The sequence below is a fragment of the Protomyctophum parallelum genome, assembly GCF_964188405.1.
Source record: "Protomyctophum parallelum genome assembly, chromosome: 9".
Taxonomy (NCBI): Eukaryota; Metazoa; Chordata; class Actinopteri; order Myctophiformes; family Myctophidae; genus Protomyctophum; species Protomyctophum parallelum.
Genome location: NC_139706.1, coordinates 42907973 through 42935936, shown reverse-complemented (window position 1 = coordinate 42935936; position 27964 = coordinate 42907973). Strand labels below are relative to the sequence as shown.

General features: G+C 42.8%; 1 protein-coding gene across 4 annotated transcripts; it reads left to right on the top strand.

Annotated features, from left to right (window-relative positions):
* The first annotated feature begins 20 nt into the window (after nt 1–20).
* Nucleotides 21–27964, top strand: p2ry6 (pyrimidinergic receptor P2Y6). Of its 4 annotated transcripts, none has more exons than XM_083773439.1 (4): nt 21–347; nt 23336–23481; nt 25736–26026; nt 26611–27925. In XM_083773439.1, exons 2-4 carry the CDS (start codon nt 23354–23356, stop codon nt 27284–27286), a joined length of 1095 nt encoding a protein of 364 aa, XP_083629565.1. In that variant the 5' UTR covers nt 21–347; nt 23336–23353; the 3' UTR covers nt 27287–27925. The 4 variants fall into 4 exon arrangements, with proteins under 4 accessions (XP_083629565.1, XP_083629564.1, XP_083629567.1 ...); XM_083773438.1 differs by lacking the exon at nt 21–347 and adding an exon at nt 9408–9507 and having other exon boundaries at nt 26611–27964; XM_083773441.1 differs by lacking the exon at nt 21–347 and adding an exon at nt 9443–9511 and having other exon boundaries at nt 26611–27963.

The following is a 27964-nucleotide window of genomic DNA, read 5'->3' as shown; positions in this document are numbered from 1 at the left end:
GGGTGGGCAGTGGCGGCAGTGCCAGCTAGCGGTTGGAGCCATAACGTTGGAGCCGCTTGGAGGGGTGCGTGAGATTAGAAGATCCAACGTGATGAAATCACAAATCAGTAGAGTGCTGCATGGTATCAAACAGCGCGTGGAGTCCGGATGATCATCAGTTGTAGCTATAATGTTTGTTTGTGTTTATTTTTCTCACCGGTTTAAGGACTTTTCGGACAGTTGTTAACTTATTGTTCTCCACACGAGGCTGCAGGCGGACAGACACCTGCTTGCCATGACAAATCACACATCGGCGACGTGTTGACAACTTACTTACTTGACGGTTAATGCCATAATTACCATTCGAGGTAAGTTCCCTTAGATTTACTGCTTTCGGCTGGTTTCATATATGTTGTATTCTCCTCTCGGTATTGTTTTTATTTGTTTTAAGAACGGCTATTATGAATGATGTAGAATAAAATCATTCGACGACAACAACAAAGCAGTGATGTGCACATTCCAATGAACTGAGGTTCCATAGAACCGTGTTGCGTTTGTCATTATGCCAAATAATATGCCAAGTCTAGTAGTCAAGAAGGTTATTTCTGTTCATGTAATATGTACCCGACACGTCGAGTAGCCTACAGTGGGCTTGGATCACTTTTGGCTCATGGTGTGGTTGTTGTTTGTAAACCAACAAGAGTATTTTTTTTATGAATTCCTCTTTATTCCCTTCCAATATAACGATAACCCATTATTATGTAGTTAGGCACTAGGCCTACCGGTTTACATAGAAGAGTATTGTGTAATATCAATCAGATTCATAATTTATCTGCTTTGCCATCCTGTGGTGTAGGGCTGTAGGCTATAGTCTACTGTACTGTATGTTATTGTGAACAAATTGAATGAGTCCCAGCCTGCATTAGTGCATTCCCATCCCACACCATAGCACCAAGATCATTCATGACGTATTGTTTCTGGAGAGAAACTGGCCAACACTGTTTGTTGTGAATGCAACTGCGTGATTGCTATACACACAGTTGTAAAAAATAATAATCAATAGAATAATTTAATAATAAATACACAAGTAAATACATTACCTGAATAAATGCTTTGAAAAGGTGGTTCTGTATCATATGCAGGCCTATACAGGCTAATTGACTAGAAAATGCAATCATATCCCCTTGTAAAGGGCCTTGGTCAGTGAAGAAAGAAACTATAGAAAGCATTTTCACACCATAGATTTGTTTTGCGTCATCACTCTCCTGGTTTCAGTTAATGGTTTGTAGTATTTCTGAGAGGCAGTTCATGCAGTCATACTAAAGCTAAACCGTCCATTATCATAGCAACAACATAAGTGAGTTATTAAGATATATTATTACTATAGTTAATATGTATATCGTAGTATATCTTGGCAGTATTATTTCATCGGGCTTTATGGATGTTTGCTTCTCCAGGACAAGTTGTTCTAGAATGATTTATAGGAGTAACAAACTTTGCCTCATCCAGTGAACGCTCCGGTTGGAGCTTGCTTCAGTGGCACACCGGGCACCCTGGTTAGCATAGTTAACAATGTTTTGTTAGTCAGGATTCCATTCAGCCAGGCATGTGAGGTTGACTGTATAGCCAGTCGGAATCCCTGCATATTTGCTTGGCTGAAAGTAATATCTGGAACCCGACTGATTCCATGTTAGTGCCCTCACTGTACCTTATTTCTGTTAGGTTCATATAAAACGTATAGCCACAGCCATATTGAGAAATTACTTTTACCCCCACCCCAGAAAATAGCTCACGAGCTTTGAAAAAGAAAGACAGACAGACAGACAGACAGACAGACAGACAGACAGACAAAGAAAGAAAACTTTCTTTGAAAAACAGGGATGTCCCCCTGGGAGCCACGGCCCTCACTTTGAAAACTTGTGACATTTGGAGAGAAGGAGAGGTAGAGATTGAGAGAGATGAGCAGTCGTTCAAAAGCTAAGTGGCGGCCCAGGCCGTAGCGTAACGGTCTGGGCACCGGACTGGTGATCCAGTCGCGGTGTGCCGCGGGTTCGACTCCCGGACCCGACACGGCCTTTACCGCATGTCATCCCCCCATCTCTCTCCCGTTTCCTGTCAGCCTACTTTCTATCCCTTAAAAAATCAATAAAGGCGTAAGCCGCAAAAAAAAAAATATCTTTAAAAGCTAAGTGGCTGGAATAAATTGCACTAAATAAAAACATCCATGGTGGACAAGCCAAATGGACTTAAGAATAATGACATGAATAAACCAGTCTGATGTGCTTTCTCCCTCAGTGCCAGACAAATGACCACTCAGTGTGGCCTTTTAAAGGCAGTATACTGTACCCTTATGGTACAGTCCAGTGGACTGTCTGTGTTTTGACTACAGTGATATTCATTAGCCCCCTCTCGGCTGCAAACCATGACAAGTCACCACAGAGAGGTCAGGTCATGGCCTGATTGTTAATGTATTGTAGATTCATGGTAATTATTGGACTGTGGAGATTCCAGAGAATGTTACACAGAGCTCCTCTGTGTTCAACAATGTAAGTGGCAAAAACATGAGCAAACATAATGAGCATGAGCAACTAACTATTAGCTATGTCACTAGTTGCTACTAACACTCACTAGCAACTAGTGCTGAAACCAACAATTAGACCAGTTCTCAAACCTTTTCAAGTTTTCATTTCAAGAAAACCCATAACTCAAATGAAACTGAATGGACATATATGGTAAGGGACTGTTTGGTTCCATTATAGTTTATATGCTCTCATGAACTCTAGTGAACTGCAACTTTTTAACATTCAAAGGAAAAATGATGTAAATTAATGAGTAATGTTAAATAAATAACAAATAAATTAGCTCCAATCGGCTGATGGAGTAGAAGTATTGTGTGTGTACTACTACTGTCCTAAGCTTGGACTTGGATTCAGTTAAAGCAGGGTTCCCCAATTAATTTTCCTCAAGGGCCATATTTTGACTAGCGTACCAGGCTGGGGGCCGATCTGCACGCGCGAGGTCGAGGTCTTGCCCTGAAAATTCATTTTCAGGGCAAGACCCCATTTGAAAAGGATGCCCAGTTTGACATGCATAGGCTACTGACCCCCATTTAATGCCATTTATATCTGGGACCCTTAAAAAAAAAAAAAAAAAAAATATTTTTTTTTTTTCTTTTTTTTTGGAAATTATTTCATGGGCCACAAGGGGGCGCTCTGTGGGCCGCAAATGGCCCGTGGGCCGCCTATTGGGGTAGGCTACCCTGAGTTAAAGCATCAGTCTGCAGACGTTCTCACTGATCTTTATTTCTGCTTCTCCTCCTTATTATATCGTCGCTGTCAGATGGAAACCTTGTATGTCCACTCCAAACTGTCACTTTTCAGGAAATGGAAATAAGAAGCTGCTTTCCAATGGATCCGATGTAGTTATTTAGCCACAAGCTCTTGTTAAAGCTGCACTATGTAACTTTTCCCTTCTACCCAGGATTTGAACCCTGTTTCCTGTAGAAAGTGCTGAACATTTTAATACAGCCTGCCAGCAGGCAGGCAGGCTCTGCTTGCCCAGGGGATGAATTAAATCAGATAAAACATTGTTTTACCTGAGACATGCAACCACCCCAATTAGTTATAAGTAACATGCTCTACCATACAGATTGGACAACATTACATTTGAGACAGTCATAAACAAAAGTTACATAGTGCCCTAAAAACACCCTAAAACATGATCATCAGTTCTTATTGTTATATAAGGATGTATAATTCTTTCAGAAAAGTGTACAGTATTTGTTAAAATGTTGTTTTTATGTGGGCACCTCATCAGTTCATTAAGTATGCCTGGTTTGCCTGGTGGATGGTGATGGGTGGTGATCCGCCTGAACTGAAGCCGCACCCACAGCTGTTGTATGATAAAGGGGGAGAGGTTAGGTGAGGGGCTGGTAGTGTGGTGTCACTATATGACTGTTTATTTCATTGGCCCGTTTGACTGTCAAGGGTTCATTCTCCAGGAAGAAACCCTAATTACAAAGTTAATACACCATTGCACATAAAAACGACTCCAGGGTGTCTAATGAAGTACTGTCACCTCATAGACACATGAAAAACTGCAAAAATTGTGGCACTTTTTCTATTTTGGGCACAACAAAATAGACAAACGTAAAAAAAAAAAGCTAAAATAAGCAGATCTACAAGTTTACAAACTGTGGGCTTGGAGATCGCTTTAATATTTTCGCTACTTTTGTGTGAAAATGATCATACGACCAAGTTTAAAATTCTGCAATCTTTATGAAATATGGATATAACTAGAAAAAGTGCCCTTCTGGGCACAGGTCTCCACCAGGATAGGAATGTAGGACATTGCAGCTTGCCTTCATCTGGTGGTTGGATAAAAGGGCAACAAAAGTAAATTATCCACAGATCCGTGCAGTTAGAGGTAAAAACACTTTTGGCCAGTTATAGCGCCACCTTGATGCTGAGTTGAAATTGTTCATGTGGCATTTCGTCCTCGGCCTAGTGGGAATGTGCGTGCACAATTTCACGGAAATCACGCGATGTGTTCATGATTTGCAGCATTTTGTTTGAAACTGAGCACTCCTGTGAACTTTGGAAGCCAATCTTAACCAATCAGGATGGAGTCTGAGAAATCTGAAAGACCGGTTTGGTTGAATGGCTCTAGAGAGACTGTGTAGCAATTTGTGCGATGTTTGGACAAAATCTGTAGGTGTACTGTGCAAAAACTTGTTTTGCACAAAGAGGCCTCCTGGTGGCGCTATAACAGGCCGTTCTGGAAAGTTTGGGGCAGAGGTTCATCGTTGGCATCCAGGGAGTGTGTGTGCAAAATTTGGCATCGACCGGGTTAACGGTGGCCGAGATTAGCTGCTCACGGACACACACACGGACACACGGACGGACACACGGACGGACGGAGTGCAAAACATACTCTCCCCCCATGCCTTCGGCCTGGTGGAGACAATAATTACATTTTATATACAAGGTATCCGTCCAACAGTGATAGATCTATATTATTATCAGATATTACACAACTCAGAGTTCCGCCTAAGCTTGACATGTCTGGGCCAGTGGGCCTATTGTCTTTTAGCATGATGATTGGAATCAAATGGGACACAGAAGTCTGACGTCAGAACCGTGCCCACTGGGACATACAGAAAGCTTATGTTACCATTCAGAAATCCACCCATTTAGGCCTGAGGCCGATTCTGAAAACGCCTCTAAATCCTGACCTAAGTTTTCTGAAAAACTTAAAATATTTATATAGCAGCATCATTTTTTTTTTACATTTTTGAATACTGTGCATACTGTACAGAACCCAAGAATGTGTTCCTGGCCTGAAGGGGTAAAACACCAAAAGGGGTTCCCGCTCAGAATGGGTTAAAAATAACTATGTTCCAGGCTTTCTATTTATTTTTGTTATGTTCCTGGCATTCTCTATTGCTAATATCATTTATGATATTTATTTTGTTATTTTTAATAAAGTCTGTGATTTGTAGGCTTCTGGATATAGTACTTTTTCCGTGCCAGTTTATGATGTTAATTTATTGTTGTTTTAGAACAGAGTTCTAATATATATTGAACAATTGAATAGCTTAATAATAATAATAATAATAATATCTCAAATTTATATAGCACTTTTCCAGTGCCCAAAGACAATTTACAATTTACAATTTAGGCATTTAGCAGACGCTCTTAATCCAGAGCGATTTACATTAAGCAAGAACAAAAAGCATGGGAATACATCACATAAGAACATTTATCATGAAACATGCGTAAGCTAAGAAAGTAACAGTGGAATATCTATATGATGAAACTATACATATAAACTATACATCTATGCTATACTTATGTACTATGATGTGCTATGACTACATACAATGCAATTATAGTGCTGTCTACATAACATGCTATAAGTCTGTATCAAATGCTATCTACGTCTACAGAAATGCTATCTAAGGGGGTGGGGTAAGTGCTACGGGCTATGATGGATCGGCGTAGCAGTGATATATGATATATGATAAAGACGGTTTAGACTAAACGTCAGTGAGACTTTTGAATGGAAATATTTCTGTGATGACAGGGCTTAGACACTCCAGTCATTTACACTTTAAGAGAAAGTGAGCATAATGCAAGCCATCACTGCAACAACTTACTGTATATTCATTAGTGGAAAGTGGCCAATATTTTTTGGCAGGTTGATAAATCAGTCAGGCTCTAGACCTGCCTACAACACTGAGTGCAATACTTGTCTTGACTGCAGTTCTGCAGCCAAATATGTTGTGTATATTGCCTGTCATGGAAGTCTAATTTAATGGTATATAAAGCTATTTTTATAGTTAGTTTCTAACCAAACCAAGTTCCTGTTACTACACAAAAGGAGGTGCTGCCCCCAAACTAATTTATATTTTTGATAGAGCTGGGACTCGATTAAAGAAATAATCGAATTAATCAGAGGCTTTGTAATGAATTAATCTTGATTAATCGCATTTTAATCGCATATCAATATTCAACCCGAGAACAGTGAGAAACCTTTTTTTTCAAATGTTTTTTTGGTATCCCAGTGAATAGTGACTACGGGATTCCACTCATTTGCAACATTTTACTGTCATTAATATACCTTAGAGTTGTTGTGTGGATATAATAAGAATGTCCCCCCCCATTCTGTGTTGCCTAGAACTGGAGGTCTGAAAAAAATCAGTAACATTATGAAGTACATCTCAGTGACATCACAAAAATGTACTTCATAATGTTACTGTTTTTTTCAGACCTCCAGTTCTAGGCAACACAGAATGAGGATGAAGTGTAGCAAGTGCTTACAGTATATAAGGTGTCTTCACTTCAGTGTGTATATGAATACTCAAATGGGGGGAAACATTTCACATGAGGTTGGGGCAGACCATTGTCTGACCACGGAATTCCCACGCTTGCTACTTCAGTATGTTTCGCATCGAGGACAGCTTGACAGCTTCGTGCTGTGGTGAAATCACCGCGCGTCTCCGGTGTCCTGTGAGACAAGCTGAAGCAGATAGCATGGAAGCTAACGTTGGTCATACAGTATGGATCCTTTCCCTCTGACATTGCACACAGCCATGCCGCTATCCACGCGTCCATCCGATAGCTTTTACATCTAAATGTCCCATCCATGGAGCAAAAGCGATATAAGCGGCTTCTTTATCCCATTCTGAACGGGCACCCATTTTGGTGTTGGCATCATGTTATGCTTTAGCTATTTAAAAATAGCAGATCTACAAGCTCATATCGCGCCACCGAGTGGCGCGATACGAGCTTGTAGGTCTGCTATTTTTGAAAAATCGAACGACTGACATTTTTTTAGAATCTGATCTCAGGTCAGAATGGGTTCATCAGACCAGTGTGTGTCCAGTGGAAAACCTCGTATGAATCTGATCTCAGGTCAGAATGGGTTATTCGATTCATTTGGGTTTGGGTTTTCTGACGGCCCTGTACCCTGTAGTAGAGTGTACTGCTGCTGCTGCTCGCCTCACTCTATGGAGCAGAGTGTAGAGAGTAGGCAGCCAATTCAATACAAGAAACGAGCCCAGTGAGAAATGTTCAGCGGTGGAAAAAAAGGTGCGATTAAATGCGTTAAACACGTTCATTTTTCTGTAGTTAATTAATCTCAATTAACGCGTTAAAGTCCCGGCCCTAATTTTTGAGTGGTGCAACCACTCCAAGGAACAGCAATGTCCGTGTTCACCTATGTGTCCGCCTATGTATGTGGCCATGAGCATGAGCACCAGTATGACTAGTACCAGTAGGGGTGCTGTTGTGCCAGAAGCAGAGAGAGATAGTGCTGCACTGTTGTCTGCTAATGAGAGAGAGAGAGAGAGAGAGAGAGAGAGGGGGGGGGGGGGGAGGGGGGAGTTGCACCACTCAGTTCACACAGGTGTGATTTGTACTGAATGTATGGGTTCCCAGATTGCCTGTACGAGTGAAACATGTGTGGTGCTGTATGTAGCATAGACCCCTGGGGTACTCTGGTCAGATAAGTACAGTAGCAGGGTTTAAGTGGTTAAAGAAGTACACAGCGTGTGCCCTTCAACAGTGTAGCCATCTATTTATGGTGCAGCAGATTGATTTACACTGTCTTCTGATGATGTGGACAGCCTGTCCTCTGTTGGTATTTATGACTAGTGTTTGACCAGCGCACGCTTGATGATTGATCAGCATGTCGTTGCTGTCTGGCAGAAACCTCATATCTCTATATTTTACATTTTTATGATTTTTTCGTAAGTTACCTTTGTCATACTACAGTGTCACACACAAAAGTAGCAAAGTAGCAAAAAATAGACAAACTACAAACTAAATTGTATATTCATTTTACTTTTGAATGTATTATTATTATCTTTTATGTGAAAGTGAAAGTGTCTTTAGCAGGACACCAACAGCTGCCAGCCAGCAAACTAGTGCTGTGGGAAATGGGAACCAACCAGGGGGGCAGTCAGCCAGATATTTCGTGAAGCCTCATTTGAAATCGGTAGTTCATATAATGGCCTGTTGTGGCGCTGGACTGGACCCAAAAAGCCCCATAGCTCCATAGAGGCCCATGTATTTTGGCCCAACTTCACCTAGACTGTATTACCTTAATAAACATGGTCATGAATACTTTCTTCTTCCAGTCACTAGTTTAAAGTCTCATTTCTAATGTCATAATATTCTTTTTGGAAAATTATGGTCCCATTAATTAAAAAAATGACCATAAAGTCGCGTATGTTCTGAGGGGCGTGGCTACCGTTACAGTCTATGATCGGGATTCCCCACCCACTCGAGTCAAAATAAAAACCAACGGAGAAGAAGGGGGGAAGTCCCGCCTCGTTGTCTGGGCAGCCAATGACCAGCTGGTATACAAAACGGAGCCAGCCAATGGCCAGCTGGTACCAAAGATGGCGACTTACATCAGGAATTAGCATATTATTACAGGCTTCATTTTACGTTCATGTTAGACCCGGGGAACGCTTTGTCCATATTTTTTACAGTCTATGGAACCAACACACGGGCCCCGGTCACGAGGATGTCCCACATTTATATAAAGATGTACTCAAGAACGATGCAGGAGCGTAAATCACCAACGAGCTGGCCAGATGTATGGAGAACCCGGCTGACTGGAAGCTACGATGGAGGGCTCGTCTGAGGACGACCTAAAGAGAGAAAGTAGTCGTTTTATAAATATTTAACCAATGCAAAGTATTAACAAAATCAGAAGTGAAGAACTCTGGAGGAAAGGGAGTCAGGAACCAGTGGAGAAACAGATCCTAAGGAGAAAGTGGGGATGGATTGGCCACACCTTGAGGAAACCGGCAGCTAGTACAACGCGCCAGGCACTGACTTGGAACCCCCAGGGGAAGCGAAAGAGAGGGCGGTCTAAGAACACCTGGAGGCGGGACACTGAGGCGGAGCTGAAGAGACAGGGAATCAGCTGGGGAGAGGCAGAAAGAACAGCCCAAAACCACGTTGGATGGAGAAGAGTCGTTGATGGACTATGCTCCACTGGGAGAGACGGGCCTACGTAAGTAAGTACGTAAAGTATTAACAAGTGCTTGTGACTAATGATAAACACAGGATCCATTTGAACACAGGATTGGCCTGTGGTTGTGTTCCTGGCAGCGTTGTGACTGGTTTAGCTGGATGCTCCCAACACATAAACCATAATGACAGGCTATAGCAGATGTTTTGAATATTAAGCACAGCTGCAGGCAATAACTCACATTGTGATGAGTGAAAGGAACCTGCTCACATTGGCAACCACTGAAGTGGGGAGGAAGTGGGGGAATGAGTAATAGTAGGTGCATGTATTGTATTTAGATTAGTGTGTATATTATTTGGCCTTTTGTATTGCTTGTATTTTGCGACCATAGGTCGCATTTACTATGAAAACCTGCATCTCCCGTGACATCACCGTGACATCATGCCTCCATACATGGTCACGCCTCGTGACATCACACCTCCATATGGTCACACCTCGTGACCTCATGACATCACACCTCGTGACACGTCACACCACCATATATGGCCATCTCTATATATGAAGATCACGACACTTACCTCATCTAACCCTGGATAGCCATACATGGAGAAGACTGGATCTGCAATCTGCATAAATTATATGGAGCCGACCAGCAACTCTACATCTGACCTCAAACCCTTAGATATCCATATGGAGCTGACCTGTTCTGACATTCCATATGTTGATCCTTTACCACCCGTCCTTCCTGTTCTGACATTTGACATTCCATATGTTGATCTGTACACTCTAGACATGTACGCTCCATATATGGCCAGTACATAATTAATTGCGCAAGCAGAGCGCGCAAGTAAAGTTGTTTGTCCGGAGACTCACAATGCAAAGCATAATAATAATTTCGTCCCAACTCCATGTTCTTACTGTACAGCGTATTTGCACAGTATATTGTACAGTAAGTAGCCTATGTAAAATCAGTCCTCTGTTTTACCCATCCTAGGAGCAGTGAGCTGGTTGGTTGTACTGTACTGTAGTGTATTTTACCCATCGTATTAGCAGTGGGCAGCTATTGGTTGTACTGTGGTGTATTTTACCCATCCTAGGAGAAGTGACCTGTACTGTACTGTACTGTACTGTACTGTACTGTACTGTACTGTACTGTACTGTACTGTACTGTACTGTACTGTACTGTACTGTACTGTACTGTACACTCATACTTAATCGCTTAGATTAAGATAATTGAGAACATTTACTGTAGTGTTCCTGTGATATTGTATGTAATGTATCACCAACTATTTCGTAGTGGGAACAGTATTGTGTAAATTATTCTATATCTCTGTGTCACTATGCAGCACTCATGTATTCTTTGGGGCCACAGACCCATGACATCACAGCCACCACCACAATGCTGAGTGCTACTTTAGCAGTCTGAGGCTTCTGGACTAAATTGTTAGAGCAAACCTGCAGAAGCTCAGATTTGTGTCAACATGTGGCCAAAATTATGCCACACAAGAATGAGTAGAAAACAATGTATGAGCCCTAGACAATAATAGAATGAGTAGAAAACAATTTATGCGCGCTAGACAATAATAGACTGTTTGTGTCCTTGAGATGTCACTAGTCAAGTAGATTAGAGAGAGAGAGAGAGACATGTGGGCATCCTCCAGCCTTTTAGTGTGTGTACTGTCACTGTGTAGTCTATCTTTGCATAGATTGTGCATCAATTCACCCATTCACACACACACATTCATACACCGATGGTGGCGGAAACCACACAAGGCACCAACCAGCACATCAGGAGCAATTAGGGGTTAAGTGTCTTGCTCAAGGACACTTCGACACTAACTCTGGGGGAGCCCGGGTTCGCACTGGCAACATTGCGGTTACTATCCAGCTACCCTATAAAATTAGTTAATTTAATTCCAAGAGTATAAATGTGGCCCCTTTATGGCCTAACATTCTGCAAAAAATAGCAAATCTACAAGCGCACAACACGTCATGATGAGTTGTGAGCTTGTAGTTAATCTATTATAAATATATTTAGCGTATAGCCAAAATAGGTGACTCTGATCAAATACGTACTGTATGGTTTAAGTGGTTAAAGCGTTTCCCTCTTTCACTTTTCTCTTTGTCCTGACCTCTGTTTATATTTTAAATGCTCTAGTGGCGAAGGTGTCATTGCGGTGACCTCATCGGTGGCAGGTACATTTTGAGCTATCCACAGCCCACAGAGTATTAATTTACTGTAACTGGACCAGAGGGGCTCCTTTGTGCACTATGATGTAAATGATCAGTACACCTCTAAGACAGAGAATAGGTAAACAGGCTGTTTAGATCCTGACACGAAGCGGAGAGCTCTTTATCACCCTGAAGGGAATTATTTCTAAACAATGACCTGCTCAACATTCATTATACTGCTTATTCCACAGCTACTTAATAAATCAATTACTACATTGACACAAAAAGTAATGCAGCTAGCCTATTTCATTGATTTATTAAAGGATGTAATGCTTAAAAATCTATTATTTACTGCTAACAGTAAAGAAAGATAGCCCATTACATTATTCCAGGTTAGCTCACTAAAGCTCTGGTAGGTTGATAAAAAATTAATCAGTATTATGTTACTGCATTGCCTATTATTGAAAAATAACCGATTTCAGTGATTGACCAATCAGAATCAAACCTTCATCAACCAAGCCGGGTAACAAGCAATGGATAATCAACAGTCATCTTTGAGAAACAAACCCCTGGCTGAATGGCATGGGACTGAAAGAAGGGTGACGTGCTCCTTTAAATCAGTGGTAGAGAGAGAGAGAGAGAGAGAGAGAGAGGCAGGCTGGCCGTTGCATTCCCAACAAGTAGCTACTTGGAGGAGTACAGCTGACTTCTCTGCTCGTTAAGAAGTAGTTCCTTCCAGTGTGTTCATGGACATATGGAGAGTATACCTGACTGACCAGAGAACATCAGATCAGATAAGGTAATAAAACATAAGCTACCTTCCCTATTCTCCAGATGGTGTTCTCTCTTCAAGGGAACATTGTGTGTGTGTGTGTGTGTGTGAGTGTGTGTGTGTGTGTGTGAGTGTGTGTGTGAGTGTGTGTGTGTGTGTGTGTGTGTGTGTGTGTGTGTGTGTGTGTGTGTGTGTGTGTGTGTGTGTGTGTGTGTGTGTGTGTGTGTGTGTGTGTGTGTGTGTATTGTGTGTGTGCATCCGTAAGGTACTTATGCTTGCTTACATGCCTATGTGTGCATCTGTGTGTAATGCATTTCTGTGTGTGTGTGTGTGTGTGTGTGTGTGTGTGCGTGTGCGTGTGCGTGTGCGCATGGCATTCTGGCCAAGAGACAGTGAGGCAATGGGATGCATGAATTATTGATTCGATGGATGTGGACATGCGAGAGGTAGGATTATAAGTATATCGTAGTACTGTACTGTACTGTACTGTACTGTACTGTACTGTACTGTACTGTACTGTACTGTACTGTACTGTACTGTACTGTACTGTACTGTACTGTACTGTACTCTGTACTGTACTGTACTGTACTGTACTGTACTGTACTGTACTGTACTGTACTGTACTGTACTGTACTGTACTGTACTGTACTGTACTGTACTCTGTACTGTACTGTACTGTACTGTTCTTCGTATACTGTAGTTGTACTGTAGTTGTTGAGAACCACTTTGTCACGTTATGCACAGCAACACGTTGTGAGCTTGTAGATCTGAGGTGAAATACTGTACTGTACTGTACTGTACTCCTCCCTGGTGTGTGTGTGTGCGTGCGTGCACGTGTGCATGCGACACTAAGACATAGAAATGGGATGCATGAATCATTGATAAGGTGATAAGGTTGAGGAATTAACAGATGATATACAGGAGCTTAATTGGACATTAATTGCTCCCTGCCCTCCTTAGCCCCAATCAACAGCCTTCCACTCTGCCTTGGTGGGGGGGGGGGGGGTTATCACACTGTTGAGGTCTCAGAAGTCATCTCTGTGTATCCATCTGTGTATCCAGTATCAATGAACAACATCCTCCAAGCAGCTCTCTGGCCAGACAGTCAGGCAGACAGACAGCTAATGAAGCCAGATGCCGGACTCCTCCTGTGTCTGATCTAGAGGGATAAGACTTAAAATCAATATCGATATATTCAGACCTTTGCCTCTATTATGATTAATTATTATTATTACTATTATAATAATATGCCTACTTATAAGGGATATAAGGCATTGTGAGCTCACAGTAGATTTGCTGTTATTTTTGTACATTTTACAGGGAAAAGAGAAGGGAACCCGCACACTCATATGCTCCAATAGATACATTTATAGACAACGTTTCGAGCCAAGGCTCTTCATCTGGTCAAACTGAGTTTGCCTACAGAATATTCTGTCTGTCTGTGCGTGCCGTAAACATGGAGAGCTGTCACTGTGTGGGGATTGGGGAGTAGGGACTTTCATCTCGATAAACTCGTAAACATTTTGCGCTGCGGCCTGTTATATCAGTGCTGCGTGCATATAGTGAGAGAGAGAGAGAGAGAGAGAGAGTTAGGAATACCAAGTTTGTTGGGCTTTAGGATATAGATTGTATTGGGGGGGGGGGGGGGGGAGTACTTATAGTAAATACATTTAAACAAGAATTATTAATAACCTTTTTGTATAGTTATTGCAATAATAACATCATATCACAAAATCCCAAGGCACACCATGTTGCTGTGGCAAATCACTGAACCACTCTACGAATAGGTTCCAACTTCCTATAGGTTGAGAGACAAAGAGAAAATTGTCAGTTTTGCACACTGTGTGTGTGTGTGGGGGGGGGGGGGTTGATTGTCTTACTGTGCAGTCCATGTTTGCCAAGCGAGCTCGGTAATAAGCAGGCAGGCTGGTAGGTGCTGAAGATGTTGACATCTCTCTTCTATATGACGTGACTTCAGTTTGTAGTCACGTTACAGTAAGCAGGCGTTATAAATAGGATTGCGGTAATAGAAGTCCACATTTAATGTCACCCAGGTGACCCAGCGCATATTTAGCACATTCATCAAATCATTGCTGTCAGGTGGAAACCTCATTATGTCCAAAACTGTTATTTTTCAGGATTCAAATTCCACAATATCAAAAGTAGCAGATCTACAAGCTCAAAGCATTTTGCAGGTGTATTGGGTTTGCAACTGTCCCGTACATATTCTGACGCCAGTAGCTTATGATCTGACATAACTCTCTGGATCACGCAGGCTCAAAAACGATACTGGCACTGTTCAAGCCAAGAATGTGTCAGCAATATGCAATGATTCATAATACTACTTGCCATTTAATTCCATTAAACCAAGAGGCACTTTTCTTGTATTGGGGACTGAGCTTTTTGAAGTATGTGGTCATCGATACTGCTACCTCTCTTACATGTAGGCGTTGTACGGTGCACGTTATTGCATCGTGGCTACGAGTGGTGCGACACCACCTTTCTTTGAAACAGTTATCTCCCGTGGTCAGCAGCACCTTCTCATTACTGTTTTTTTTTTTTTTTTTTAAGATATTTTTTTGCGGCTTACGCCTTTATTGATTTTTTAAGGGATAGAAAGTAGGCTGACAGGAAACGGGAGAGAGATGGGGGGATGACATGCGGTAAAGGCCGTGTCGGGTTCGGGAGTCGAACCCGCGGCACACCGCGACTGGATCACCAGTCCGGTGCCCAGACCGTTACGCTACGGCCTGGGCCCTCATTACTGGTTTGAGTGTGTTTTAAGAAGAGAATAAAATCCGCACTCTCAGTAGTAGTAAGAGTCTTGTTTAATTCTTTCTTCCCCATGTCCGTATATTTACGGACCCCGACGCTAGGGGACGTCATATCCCAGGCCCCATCGTATACTCTATGTCTATATAATGGTTGAGTCCCACGGAAGGTTTTTACATTGGTCCGGTTGCTACGGCAACGCCCCACCGCTCCAGCTATGGGATTGAAAATATAATCACTGTGTAAAGCAGTTGAAAGGAGGATTTTCAGACGTACTTGGTGGATCTTCTGCCATCCAAATTTTTGAATTAATTTGTGCCTTTGTACCACGACACTCCCGCCATGTAAAAGCTTCTGACGAAAGGTAAACAGTGTGTGCTTGTGCCAATGATACTCGAGTGTGTGTGGGGGGTGTGTGTGGGGGGTGGGGGGACGGGCAAACTTCGACTTTTAAAGTGAACGCGTATGGTGGCACCTGGAACTGGGATTTAACAGCTAGCCGCAATAAATTAGTTAATAATGTTGAGGATCCGCAGCAGCAGTCAAACCAGACAAACAAGTTATATTATTCTGCGTAATTCTGTGTAATTCTGACACTGACGAAGGCCTGTGCGCCGAAACGCGTTTGTCTGGTTTGACTAGGGATGGAGCTCGATAACCGATCAGAAAACAAGCTTATTGAGTACCCGTTATCAATAAGCTTTGGGCTTATCAAGCCTGTTATCGAGCATAGCAGCCCATGACGTCATGTTTAAACAATCAAGACAAGAGGCGATCAAGATAATCGCCCACGCTGGCACAAACATGTCTAAAAGTGTATTGATACCTGCCAACAGAGTAAACATCATTACGTGTTTAAAGTCACTGTCTGTAGACTCTGTACACATACAGTATTGACCAGTTAACAGTTCCTTTAATATTATTTTATTGGTAAAAAGGTCAATTGCCTTTCGTTTGACGTTTGTTAAGTACTGTAGTTGAAGGCCCTAGTAAAATATACTGGTTCTGTTCAGAATTTATTATCTCCCATTTTTCCGCAAAATAATAGAAAATGCTCGATAAGAACCCGGCTCAATAAGCCTGATCGATAAGGTGATCGTTATCAATAAAATAATAACGAGCTCCATCCCTAGGTTTGACTGCTGCTGCGGACCCTCAACATTATTAAACAAGACTCTTAACTACTACTGAGAGTGCAGATTTTATTCTCTTCCTATACGTTCTCATTGAATCTGCACCCAGCACACGCCTGAACCCTTATGTCTGAGTTGAGCGTGCCTTTATCCTGAATTAAGTGTGTTTTAATCCATTTAGACCATATGTTGTTTATGACAGGGGCCACCTCTGTGTCATACACCTCTGTGTCTTGTATAGCGACATCATTTATTTTTATTTTTTTACTAAGAATTTCAACTATAAGAAATTACACAATGCGGAGGATGTATTAAAGCATGATTTATTGCGGGAGAGAGTTTACAAGGATGGATGGGTTGAATGAATGGACATTGATAAACATGAATGACAGAACTGCAATGACTGAATGAAATGACTGGTGCACGGCATGGTGGAGGAGCTTTGGCGTAAGCCCCATGAGGAACGGGCCGGAGCCTCGGCTCAGATCCTGCCTGGCGAAGGCGGGGGGGCTCCTGAGCCTGCCCCCATGGGGCTAACCATGGGGGCAGGGAAGGAGGAGGCGCCCTTTTAAAGGAGCGCCGGCATGGGTTACGTTGATCTGATTGGAGCAGTTGGATGATGTCTAGTTCCACCTCTCAGTTGAACTTTCGTTTATTGCGAATGCATTGAGCACTAACTATGAGACCCTGCAGATCATGTCTGTGTGTCTGTGTGTCTGTGTGTCTGTCCCGCTGTGACACCACCCACCCGCCACCAGAGGGCGCAGCTGTAGCACACACACACACACACACACACAAGCTGCGTTCGCTTCCCGCGTTTGCGCGTCTTACTTGTAACTTACACTTGAAGGTTTTCAGAAAACTCGGTCTCAGGTCTAAATGGAAACTTGCCAACAGGTCTTAAGTGACCTTTTGTCTTTGCTGTGGTTCCATTAGTAGTATCAATGTTTTTATATGGTACTGGTGCTACAGGTCAGCTCAGGCTGCTGTGAATACAGCGAACCACAAGGCACAGCTTCAAATAGCAGGCGCCGTCGACACTAGTCTATGAATTGATTGCATAGGGCCTAAATGGAAACCAGACTGCAAAGACCTTTTTTGGTGCTGCTATCCCTTTTTGACTGGAGTGTTTGACTGTACTCTCACTACTCTGCTGTTTATACATTCTGTCTAATAAACTATTCAATCAATCAATCAGTTGCCCCGCAGCCCACATGCCCCTGGCAGGTAAATGAAACTTTCGGGCAGGGGGAGTTTGCTTTCAGTGCTTGTTTGAGAGAGGACGCAACCGTCTATAAGTGAAGAAGGAAGGCAGTCCGCACACTGATCTCAAGCTCCCAGAAGCACTTTATTATCAGCATTTCTCACACAACCATCTATAAACACAACACGAGATATCTGATTCTGTCTAAACATCCGATCGTGGCCAGAGCACTCTGTCTGCTGGTCTGTGGAATGTAAAATCAGAGCACTGTTTACCTATAATGTGCTGTTTTCACTGTTGCTATACGTAAAAATATAAAATGGCAAGTGTGAACCCATAGTCATATTCATAGTATTTGGCGTATTTGTTTAGCGCACAGCCCCAGGAAGTGGACCAGTGGATTACCCCCGCCCAGACCCCAGTGGATTTACAACTGTAAGTGGACCATACAGCGTTTAAATATTTATGCGAGAATGCAGGCGATAACACTACCTCTCGCATGCTAAGCGAGCGCTCTACCATTTTGTGCTAATTCCCCTTCTTTCACACACTGTTGGCAAGTATGAAAATGATGCGTGTTCATCAGGAATTGTTACTCTTATGTGCGCAATCACATAAGGGTCTGGATGCTTTCGGTGGTACCTCTGTAGAAGGCCCTTAGTTGGGATCCATGCCGAACTTCTTCAGGCGCCTGCATGAGAAAGTAGAAACGTTGTTGTTGTGCTTTCTTCGCGACCCTTTCAATCTATACGCCCACAGGTGAATTTCTCAGTGATGTGAACTCCCAGGAATTTGACCCTCTCCACTGCAGCTCCTTCTGTGTGGACGAGGGAGCGCTCTCGGCCTGTCCTCCTGTAGCCCACGACCAGCCCTTTGGTCTTGTCGACATTGCGCGCCATGTTGTTCAAAGTTGATGAGACCAAAGAGTACAAATAAATCAATACAGAGTTGATGCTGAAACATTTCAGTAGAGATGGGAGTAAGATCACTCAATCACTCTACCCAGTTGAACACCTTGAGATTTTGGAATAATGTGTTTGCTCTCTTCTTCACCACCAATCATCAAAATACCAAATGAGGGAATATGTTCTTGTTAGAATGGTGTTCCATCCCTCCAGTACTGTCCATTTCCACAGACTTGTGAAATCTGGTATTTGAAGCTGTTCTGGCAACTTGTGGCGGCCCAAAACCTTATTAACCTTTTTAACTTGAATTTTTCATCCGTTTGTTTATAGCTACCCTTCATCCACAGAGGCAGACGCAGTCTGCACCATCTCACTCTCACTTACTGTTACACTTGCACTCACACCCTCACACACACACACGCACACACACACGCATGCACGCACGTATGTACGTACGCACATTGCAACACATGCAGAGTGCCAATAAGACGATGATTGCTGTTTGCTTTGTAGGTAATGAAAGCCTCCAGGGCGCTGCAAATTGGAAACGTGGCCAACACACACACACACATATACACACACACACACACCCACCCTGTCTGTCTGTCTGTCTGTCTGTGTCATTCACATACATGCACATTGCACAGGTACGTGTATCCACGCACTTGCATACACACAATGATTGCGCCTTTAAGTACTGTCTGTGTGCTGTAATAGTGCTTAACCCATTCTGACCTGAGATCAGATTCATACGAGGTTTCCACTGGACACACGCTGGTCTGACGAACCCATTCTGACCTGAGATCAGATTCTAAAAATGTCAGTCGTTCTTCGATTTTTTTCAAAAAATAGCAGACCTACAAGCTCGTATCGCGCCACTCGGTGGCGCGATATGAGCTTGTAGATCTGCTATTTTTCAATAGCTAAAGCACGACATGATGCCGACACCAAAATGGGTGCCCGGTCAGAATGGGTTAAGTAAGCTATACCGTATGCATACTGCTTTTCTACAAAGGAGATGACGAAGCAACATTGACAATTGGAATGTGATTATTTGAATTATGATGATTGGTATGATTTAATTTTGATGATTGATATGATTTAATTAGAATTATGATGTGAAGCAAAAGTTCATCACTGGATCACTTAGGAGAGCCCCATTTTAGTACTACTAATCTCTATGCTTGTCGCCTAATTGCAATTATTTGAGATAATCACTAATATTTTTTGATCAATTGTCATAATTGTCATATTCATTTCCATGTTGATAAATGTTGATACATTTTTAAACAACACAAATAGTGGAAAGAGCCAATTTACCGTACTCTCTCACGTTGAGTGTGTGCTCGTAGATCTGCTATTTCTATTTAGAGTGCACTTATTAAATAAGTCAGTAACGTCTTTATTTTTCATATCTGCCCTGTACAAATGTTTATGAAGCCTAATAAATGCCTTTTTTATTCATATCTTCCAATGGTTAATGGCAAAAACACAATTCAATTGTTAATCGCAATTATGTGTGTAACAGTTAATCGTTCAAGTACATGTTTATGATCGTGACAGCCCTACTAATCTCTATTTAAACACGGGCAGCACTCAGTTGAATCTTTCAATATTTATCTAAGGATAAGTGTACAATACGGTGTGCAAACAAGTTACTATATTGTGTGTATACTCAGTTTGACCCTACATTGTCATTGACGCAAGGATATCGTTGCTGTCGGGCAGAAACCTCATCTCTTTTTGTGTTTTTTCAAAGATGAACGCCCTACTTGATCAGACTACAGCGTCACACAAAAGTAGAAAAAGTAGCAGATCCACAAGCGACATGTTCTGAGCTTGTACTGGTACTTCATCTCTGTCGGTTTCCAGCGAGCAGAGACGATATACTTAAAGCGCAATATGTACTTATTATGCAGAATGACAATTTCAGAATAATGCACATTACTTTTTTTACCAATTTGTTATACTATAACTATTGATTGATGCATTATGTGTAGTTAATGTTGCAGCTATGAAGGAGGGGCTTATCGTAACTAAACTAACTAAACTAAATCATTATTATATTATCTTAACTGATTTCTTAATAACCTACTTAGTTTATTGTCTCCACCAGGCCGAAGGCATGTGGGGAGAGTATGTTTTGCACTCCGTCCGTCCGTGTGTGTGTCCGTCCGTCCGTCCGTCCGTCCGTCCGTGTGTGTGTCCGTGAACAGCTAATCTCGGCCACCGTTAACCCGGTCGATGCCATATTTTGCACACACACTCCCTGGATGCCAACGATGAACCTCTGCCCCAAACTTTCCAGAACGGCCTGTTATAGCGCCACCAGGAGGCCGCTTTGTGCAAAACAAGTTTTTGCACAGTACACCTACAGATTTTGTCCAAACATCACGCAAATTGGTACACAGTCTCTCTAGAGCCATTCAACGAAACGGGTCTTTCAGATTTATCAGACTCCATCCTGATTGGTTAAGATTGGCTTCCAAAGTTCACAGGAGTGCTCAGTTTCAAACAAAATGCTGCAAATCATGAACACATCGCGTGATTTCCGTCAAATTGTGCACCCACATTCCCACTAGGCCCAGGACGAAATGCCACATGAACAATTTCAACTCAGCCTCAAGGTGGCGCTATAACTGGCCGAAAAGTGTTTTTACCTCTAACTGCACGGATCTGTGGATAACCTGGTGGAGACCTGTGCCCGGAAGGGCACTTTTTCTAGTTTGTTTATATTTTATGGAGTTAACATCAACCATAAAGTAACTAAAGGCATCAAATAAATGTAATGGTAAGTACATTTGCACAGTACAAAAGTAAGTACAAAAGTACATTTGTACAATGTAGCAGAGTAGCGATATAAAGTATACAGTATACCTGTAGCTCTTCTTCAGTCATCTCCATCGTCCATACATGATCTGGCTGCTCACCAGTCTGTCTTTAGTACGTCCACATTGGTACTGTACTGCAGTTGTTGGGTGCAGGGTGCTCTCATGATATATGCTTCTGTTTTCTCCCATTACATCAATTTACTGACAGAGAGTCAGTAAATGTGTCTCATTCCTCATTCTCCTGGCCAGTGGCCACTATCTTCTCACTCACCCTTGGTAGCCCTCCCCCATACAGATGCTTGTTTGTTACATGCTCATCCTGGTTGATGTCTAGTACCGCTCATAGTATTCTGATGTAGCAGCATCCATCCAGGAAAGTACTGTACAAATTTGTACAGTAGAGTACTTGTTTAAATGCACTTTTGTTGCCACCACTGCGAACACCGTTGGCAAGCAAGTATACTGTACGTGTACAAGCTCAAAGCACATCGCAGCGTGACGTGTTGTGACGTGTTGTGAGCTTGCATTTGCTTTACAGCAGTGCGCGACTAATGTCACATGCCCTTTGGACTGGCCTGCAGGGCCTGTGTAGCTGTGTCTAGTGTAGCGGTACTCCCCTTTCTGTGTTTCCTCCTCAGAACCTATAGACGACGAATCGAGGTGTAATCAGCACTGATTAGCTACACCTGGCCAACAGGGTGCTGCATCCATGGAGCAGTGTACTGTTGGCATAGGCTGTGCACACACGCACAGCCTGCATTTAAACTCTAGACGGGCCTGCCCCAAAGTTATTAGTGCAGCCCGCCGCCACGCTTAGATCTCCATATATGGAGCTGACCTGTTCTGACATTCCATATGTTGATATGACCTCATCAAACCCTGCACACTCAAGGCACGCTCCATGGTCAGAACAGAATTAATTCCATATGTTGATCTGACCCCCCATGCCAAAGCACCAGCGCTCACCCAGCAGTCTGCTGTCACCCAGGCGGATGCGTGCAGCCGTGCACGCGACCTCGCCCTTTAGGCGTCTTACTGATTGTAACTTTGTACACTGCCACTGCATCCTCCTTAATTTGTCATGGCCCCATTGTGACACCAACTATAAATCTGGCATTAGGTTGAAGTTGCTTGGCAGCTGTGCCAAGCAACTCAATCAATCAGGCATTATTCTTACACTGCTCCAGTCTAGACGCGGTGTTAACTCTCCATTCTGCCCACGTGGCAGCATGGTGCAATATGATCTTTCTTTGTTTCCCGTCGCCTTCTTACCTCCTACTCTATTATGAAATGTCTGCGTCACAGTTCACCAGCCCCCCCCCCCCCCCCCCCCCCCCCCCCCACACACACACACACACACACACACACACAAAGGAACGCACACACATGCACAGCCTACAGTTGAAGGGATGCCGATTGTGAAATGCAGTGAGTCACAATCTGTCTGAGACTGCCTCGGTCAGGGTGTCTTAAATCATCTTTTCACCCGTGATGCATCTGGGCACCGGTGTGAGTGATGGTGTTGCAGGTGGACGGTGGTGGTGGTGAATTCAATTAAATCTTTTTTTTTTTTTTTGCTTTTCTGCATTTATTGATGGTATCAAGTGAAGATGGACAGGAAAGAGGGAGAGGGAGAGAATGGTAGAGACATGCAGCAAAGGTCGTCATGAATGGGACTTGAACACGCAACGTGCCGTCAGGCCAAAGCCAAAATGTGCCTGGACCACTTGTCCAGCGGGCGCCATGAATGAATGAATCTACCTCCTGAGCACGTGGCTCAGGAGGTAGACGGCCGTTGGGAATACGAAGGATCCTGGTTCCTGGATCCTAGATATCATTGCTGCGTCGGGCAAAAACCTCTTAAGTTATCTCCATATTCTAACTAACGCCCGACTTGATCATACTACAGTGTCACACAAAAGCATCAAAAGAAAGCTTGAGGTTGTAGATTTGCCATTTTTTTTATTTGAATCCTGAAAAGTAACAGTTCGTAATTTGTCCTTACTTACTTTGTCCACCACTGATTGTGTCAATGTTCTACCCAAGAAAACCAGAAGCCTGTGTCTCTCTGTGTTCCACAGAATGTGAAGCTAGCTGCCATGTCGGTGCCATCTGTGGAATCCTTCTCCACGGAGATGTTCCTCACCGGGACTTTCTCCTCACCAGAGCCCACCCCTGACGACCTCGACCTGATAGAAGATCTCTACCACAACATCAGCCTCTTCAGGTGACTTCACATGCTCATATTCATTTTTCATCTGTGATCCTCAACCTGTGGGCCATGCAATATAGTGCAAGATAATAGTCAATAGAGCACCCCTCACTTCGAACAAGTGTGATTGTTTTTTCTTCTTCATTGTGATACCGGCAAAAATGTATGTTAATCTGGGAACCCATTAGGTAAAAAAGGGACTCTTGTTTGGTCCACTTCCTTCTGGGTTCCCATGTGTGCTGTTTTCAGAATCTGTCTTGATGACATTTATCTGAGCATTTATCATAATTTAACTGATCATGGTCTGAAGATGTGGCCCACTGTAAACTTCCGGTTATCCCCATGTTCAATAGAAGTATATGTAGAAGAGCCGCCATTGGACTGGCCCCATGAAGTGAACGGAGTTTGCGTAACTCTGTCTTACTCTATGGCTCTGAGTATGACACGGTATAGGGCATTAATGTACTCAAATAAAGTAACGGGAGGTGCAGTGTATAATACATAAGGTGCAGTTCACTAAAACAGTACAACAGGTCATTACAGTAGCGCAACATCAACTGGAGCATTCAAAATAAAATACAAATAATTGTTTACTGTAAATGAAAAATCATCATGTGATAAATGACGTGGTATCGGATTGCCATTACCGATACCAGTATTTTAGGCAGCATTAGCAGCTTCTTGGATACTGGTATCAACATTAAATAGGCGAAAGGAAGGGTGTAGATTAGAAAGTAATGTATTTAGAGTCACATTGCTCACTTTGTGTAGAAAGTGAGCTATTGTGTGGAATCACACTGTCCTCTACTGGATAGATCGGTGTACTGTACTGTTGCTATTGTACACCGTTATTTGTACATTATTATTTCATTGTTTGTCTATATTACTATTACTAATGCTGCTACAATATCTGCTTAAATAATCGATAATAATCATTTAATCAAATGATTGATTAATAATCAATCCCTATATTGGGCATGTATTATAAGTTAAAAAAACGTAGAAATAGAGAGAAATAACAGATCAACGCGTTGTGATTGTGAGCTTGTAGATCGGCTATTTTCACAATTCTTCCATTACACTGTTGTACAACGAAGTATAAAGTAATACTAATTAGATTCGTTATTTAAAAATATATCTATGTAGCCTATATCTTTTTAAGGCAGTTAAAGGCACTTTGATTCATCTAAAAAGTTATCAACAGAATAATAGCAAAGAAAATAATCGATAGTTGCAGCACTACTTTTGTGTACCCATACACCACATGTAGTGTACACTACATGTAGTAACAATGCAGATTTTATGTTGTTTTTTCACCTTATGACTAATCTCATACCCATATCCCCGCTAAGTGGACCTACTAACGTGTTACTACTTTCACTTTATGCTTAACCTCATGACAGGTACATACTGTAATCTGCTGGTCTTATGCCATGTGTAATATGTAGATCTAGATTTAGTTTTATGTTGTCTTTGACATGCTTATTTAATGTTAGGAAAACAACAAAATGATGGAGCTTGCGCAAAAACAAATTTTACCCACTTATTTACGCCTGTAATGTGGTTGATTTTGATTCTTCTTCAGCGTGTTTATTTTCTATTACTTACTATTTTCTATTGTGTGTTTTTGCTCTGTGTCCTGAATAGATGTTTAACTTTTTTTCCCTTTCATTTTGCTGAATTCAAAGGTCATTTTTGTAATGTGTTTTCTTTGCTTGAATTAGCCCTTCGCTAAGTCCCTCCCCACTTTGTCCTTGACTGTCCAATAGGCACGTTAGCAGCGAGGAGACAAGGCAAGCTGTCCTTATGACAGGATTTCTCCATATAAATAATCGATCATTTCAGTAAAAAGCAAAAGCATCAAAATGTCTTCTAAATCTAGTCAACCAGGCCTGCAGTAGGCTATGCACTGGACAAATTTGCATGGCATTATTTAAATAAACTAGAAATACGAGGAAATGACAGAGGGAGAAGTCAACTTTTAACGACCACCCGACAGGTGTTTTCATGTTGCACAGTAAGACTACGGTCATTAGTATTATTGTCATCACCTGGGTGGTAGGGTCAGTCATGTAACTTTCTCGACGTTAAGCCAACAATACATCCATGCAAAATAACATTGACAGCTATGAGTTGACGAAAGCTTTACCTGCATAGCAACAGATGCTAAAATATTTGGATTGGCATTGGACAATCGCTGTTTGGGATGTGATTTAGCGAAGGGCTAATTGCCTCGTTGTTGAATCGTGCTCATTTGCCTTTCCTTCAGGTCGGGCGGTCCACGCTGCACCTACAAGGAGGACTTCAAGCGCGTCTTGCTTCCGGCCGTCTACAGCTTTGTCTTCCTGCTGGGCCTTCCTCTCAACGCCGCCGTCATCCTGAAGATATGGAGGTCACGAGGAGCCAACATGTCCAAGAGCAACATCTACATGCTCAACCTGGCCACTGCCGACTTCCTGTACGTGATGTCACTTCCCCTGCTCATCTACAACTACGCCAGCCACGACTACTGGCCGTTCGGCGAGCTGGCCTGCAAACTGGTGCGCTTCCAGTTCTACAGGTGAGTGAGAGATCTGACCGGTTATATATCTTTGCAAATGGTAATTGGTTCATTTACACAGCGCCTTTATCCAATGCGCCTTGCAATGTGCTAAAATGGATGGAGGAAAGATTTAGCAACCACATGAGACAATACCCCCTTTCACTGCTGGTATTTCATTCAATATGACACCATATGGTCACTGTCTGTTGGCCAGTAACGCATCTCCATATATCAATGTTAGAGAGATTTTTTTGAATGCACAAAAGTAGCAACAGAGCTGATTTATTAGCTCACAAGTTCACAACACGTCGTGATGCATTTTGATTGAAAAAAAAGCGATGGGAAAATATTACATGATTTAATCAGTTTTTAACTTTTGCAAAAATGGCAACACATGTTATTTGTTCCATTTCCTGAAATGTGCCTCGTTTCGAGCCTAGTTTCAAGCTTGCAAATCTGCTACTTTTTATACTTTTGTGTGACACTGTAGTATGATCAAGTAAGGCATTCATTTACGAAAAACAAAAACAAAGTTTTAACATTGAGATAATGGCCCAGTGTTTGCAGTGACAGTGATTAGTTTCCTGTTGTTTTCCCCACAGCAACCTGCATGGCAGCATCCTGTTCCTCAGCTGCATCAGCATGCAGCGCTACGTGGGCATCTGCCACCCGCTGGCCACCTGGCCCAAGGAGGGCGGCCGCAGGCTGGCCTGGCTGATCTGCGGTGGCGTCTGGCTCGTGGTCGTGCTCCTGTGCGGCCCCACCTTCTATTTCGCCTCCACGGGGATCCAGCGTAACCGCACGGTGTGCTATGACCTAAGTCGTCCGGACCAGTCGTCCGACTACTACCCTTATGGCATGGCCCTGACGTGCCTCGGCTTCCTGTTGCCGTTTTTGGGCATCGTGGTGTGCTACTGCCGGATGGCCCGCCACCTCTGCCGCCCGGCGGCGTCCTACGACGGTGTCTCCATGGCGGGCAGCGAGAAACGGGACAAGGCGGTGCGTATGATCCTGATCACCATGACGGTGTTTGCCGTCAGCTTCCTGCCGTTCCACCTGACCAAGACCATGTACCTGCTGGTGCGAACGCTGCCCAACGCGCCCTGCGAAACCAGGAACTTGTTCTCCATCATCTATAAAAGCACCAGGCCGTTCGCCAGCATGAACAGCGTCCTGGACCCCATTCTGTTCTATTTCATGCAGCCGCGCTACAGAAGAAGCACTCGAAGGTTTTTTCTGAAGGTCTCCACCCTCAAGGACAAGGGCACCACAGTGTGACAGACTCGGAGATCACACAACTGGGAACGTATTTCATTTGCGTTTGCTTCTGACCTGCGTGGTGCACTCCGGGAGGTTGAAGATGTGTTAGCTGAAAGTCGCAAAAGAAGGAATACATCTACAAAGATTCCTTAGAGTGGGTTTCTTTTATTTGCACTAATTCACAGTTGAATTAAGCCAGGGATGCACAACTCTGGACGTAGGTTTATAATCGGCAAGCTGTATGACCTGATCTGTAAACGTAGCAGGTCATCTAGAACATTTGGAGGATACAAACATTGAGTCATACTATGCATAGGCCTAATCTAGACCTTATGTAACCTTAAAACGGCACTGAACAATGCAGATACATGGATTTGATAGATCCCTAAATATATGTGATTTGTAGTTCTCATAAGCGCTTCCCAGATTCTTTAGTTTTTTGGGGCGTTTCATGTGCTCACAGCATCATGGACTTGCGTTAGAACTTAGAACCTTTGCTGCAAGTTACTGCAGCTGTTTTCTGTCCGCATCTTCCATGTCGGACATAATATGTCCGACATTATGGAGCCAGGGAACATTATCATTATGATCACTAGCAGACAGATACCTTGTATGTCCATATATATATATATATATATATATATATATATATATATATATATATATATATATGATGTCAGATACTTTAGAAAAATC

Bases quoted from the DNA above. Each gene is read 5' to 3' on its own strand.
- p2ry6 (XM_083773438.1), top strand. From the start codon at position 9,481: ATGCTCCACTGGGAGAGACGGGCCTAC. The intron at 23,482-25,735 runs GTGACTTCACAT...CCTTTCCTTCAG, and splicing joins CACAACATCAGCCTCTTCAG to GTCGGGCGGTCCACGCTGCA. The intron at 26,027-26,610 runs GTGAGTGAGAGA...TTTTCCCCACAG, and splicing joins GTGCGCTTCCAGTTCTACAG to CAACCTGCATGGCAGCATCC.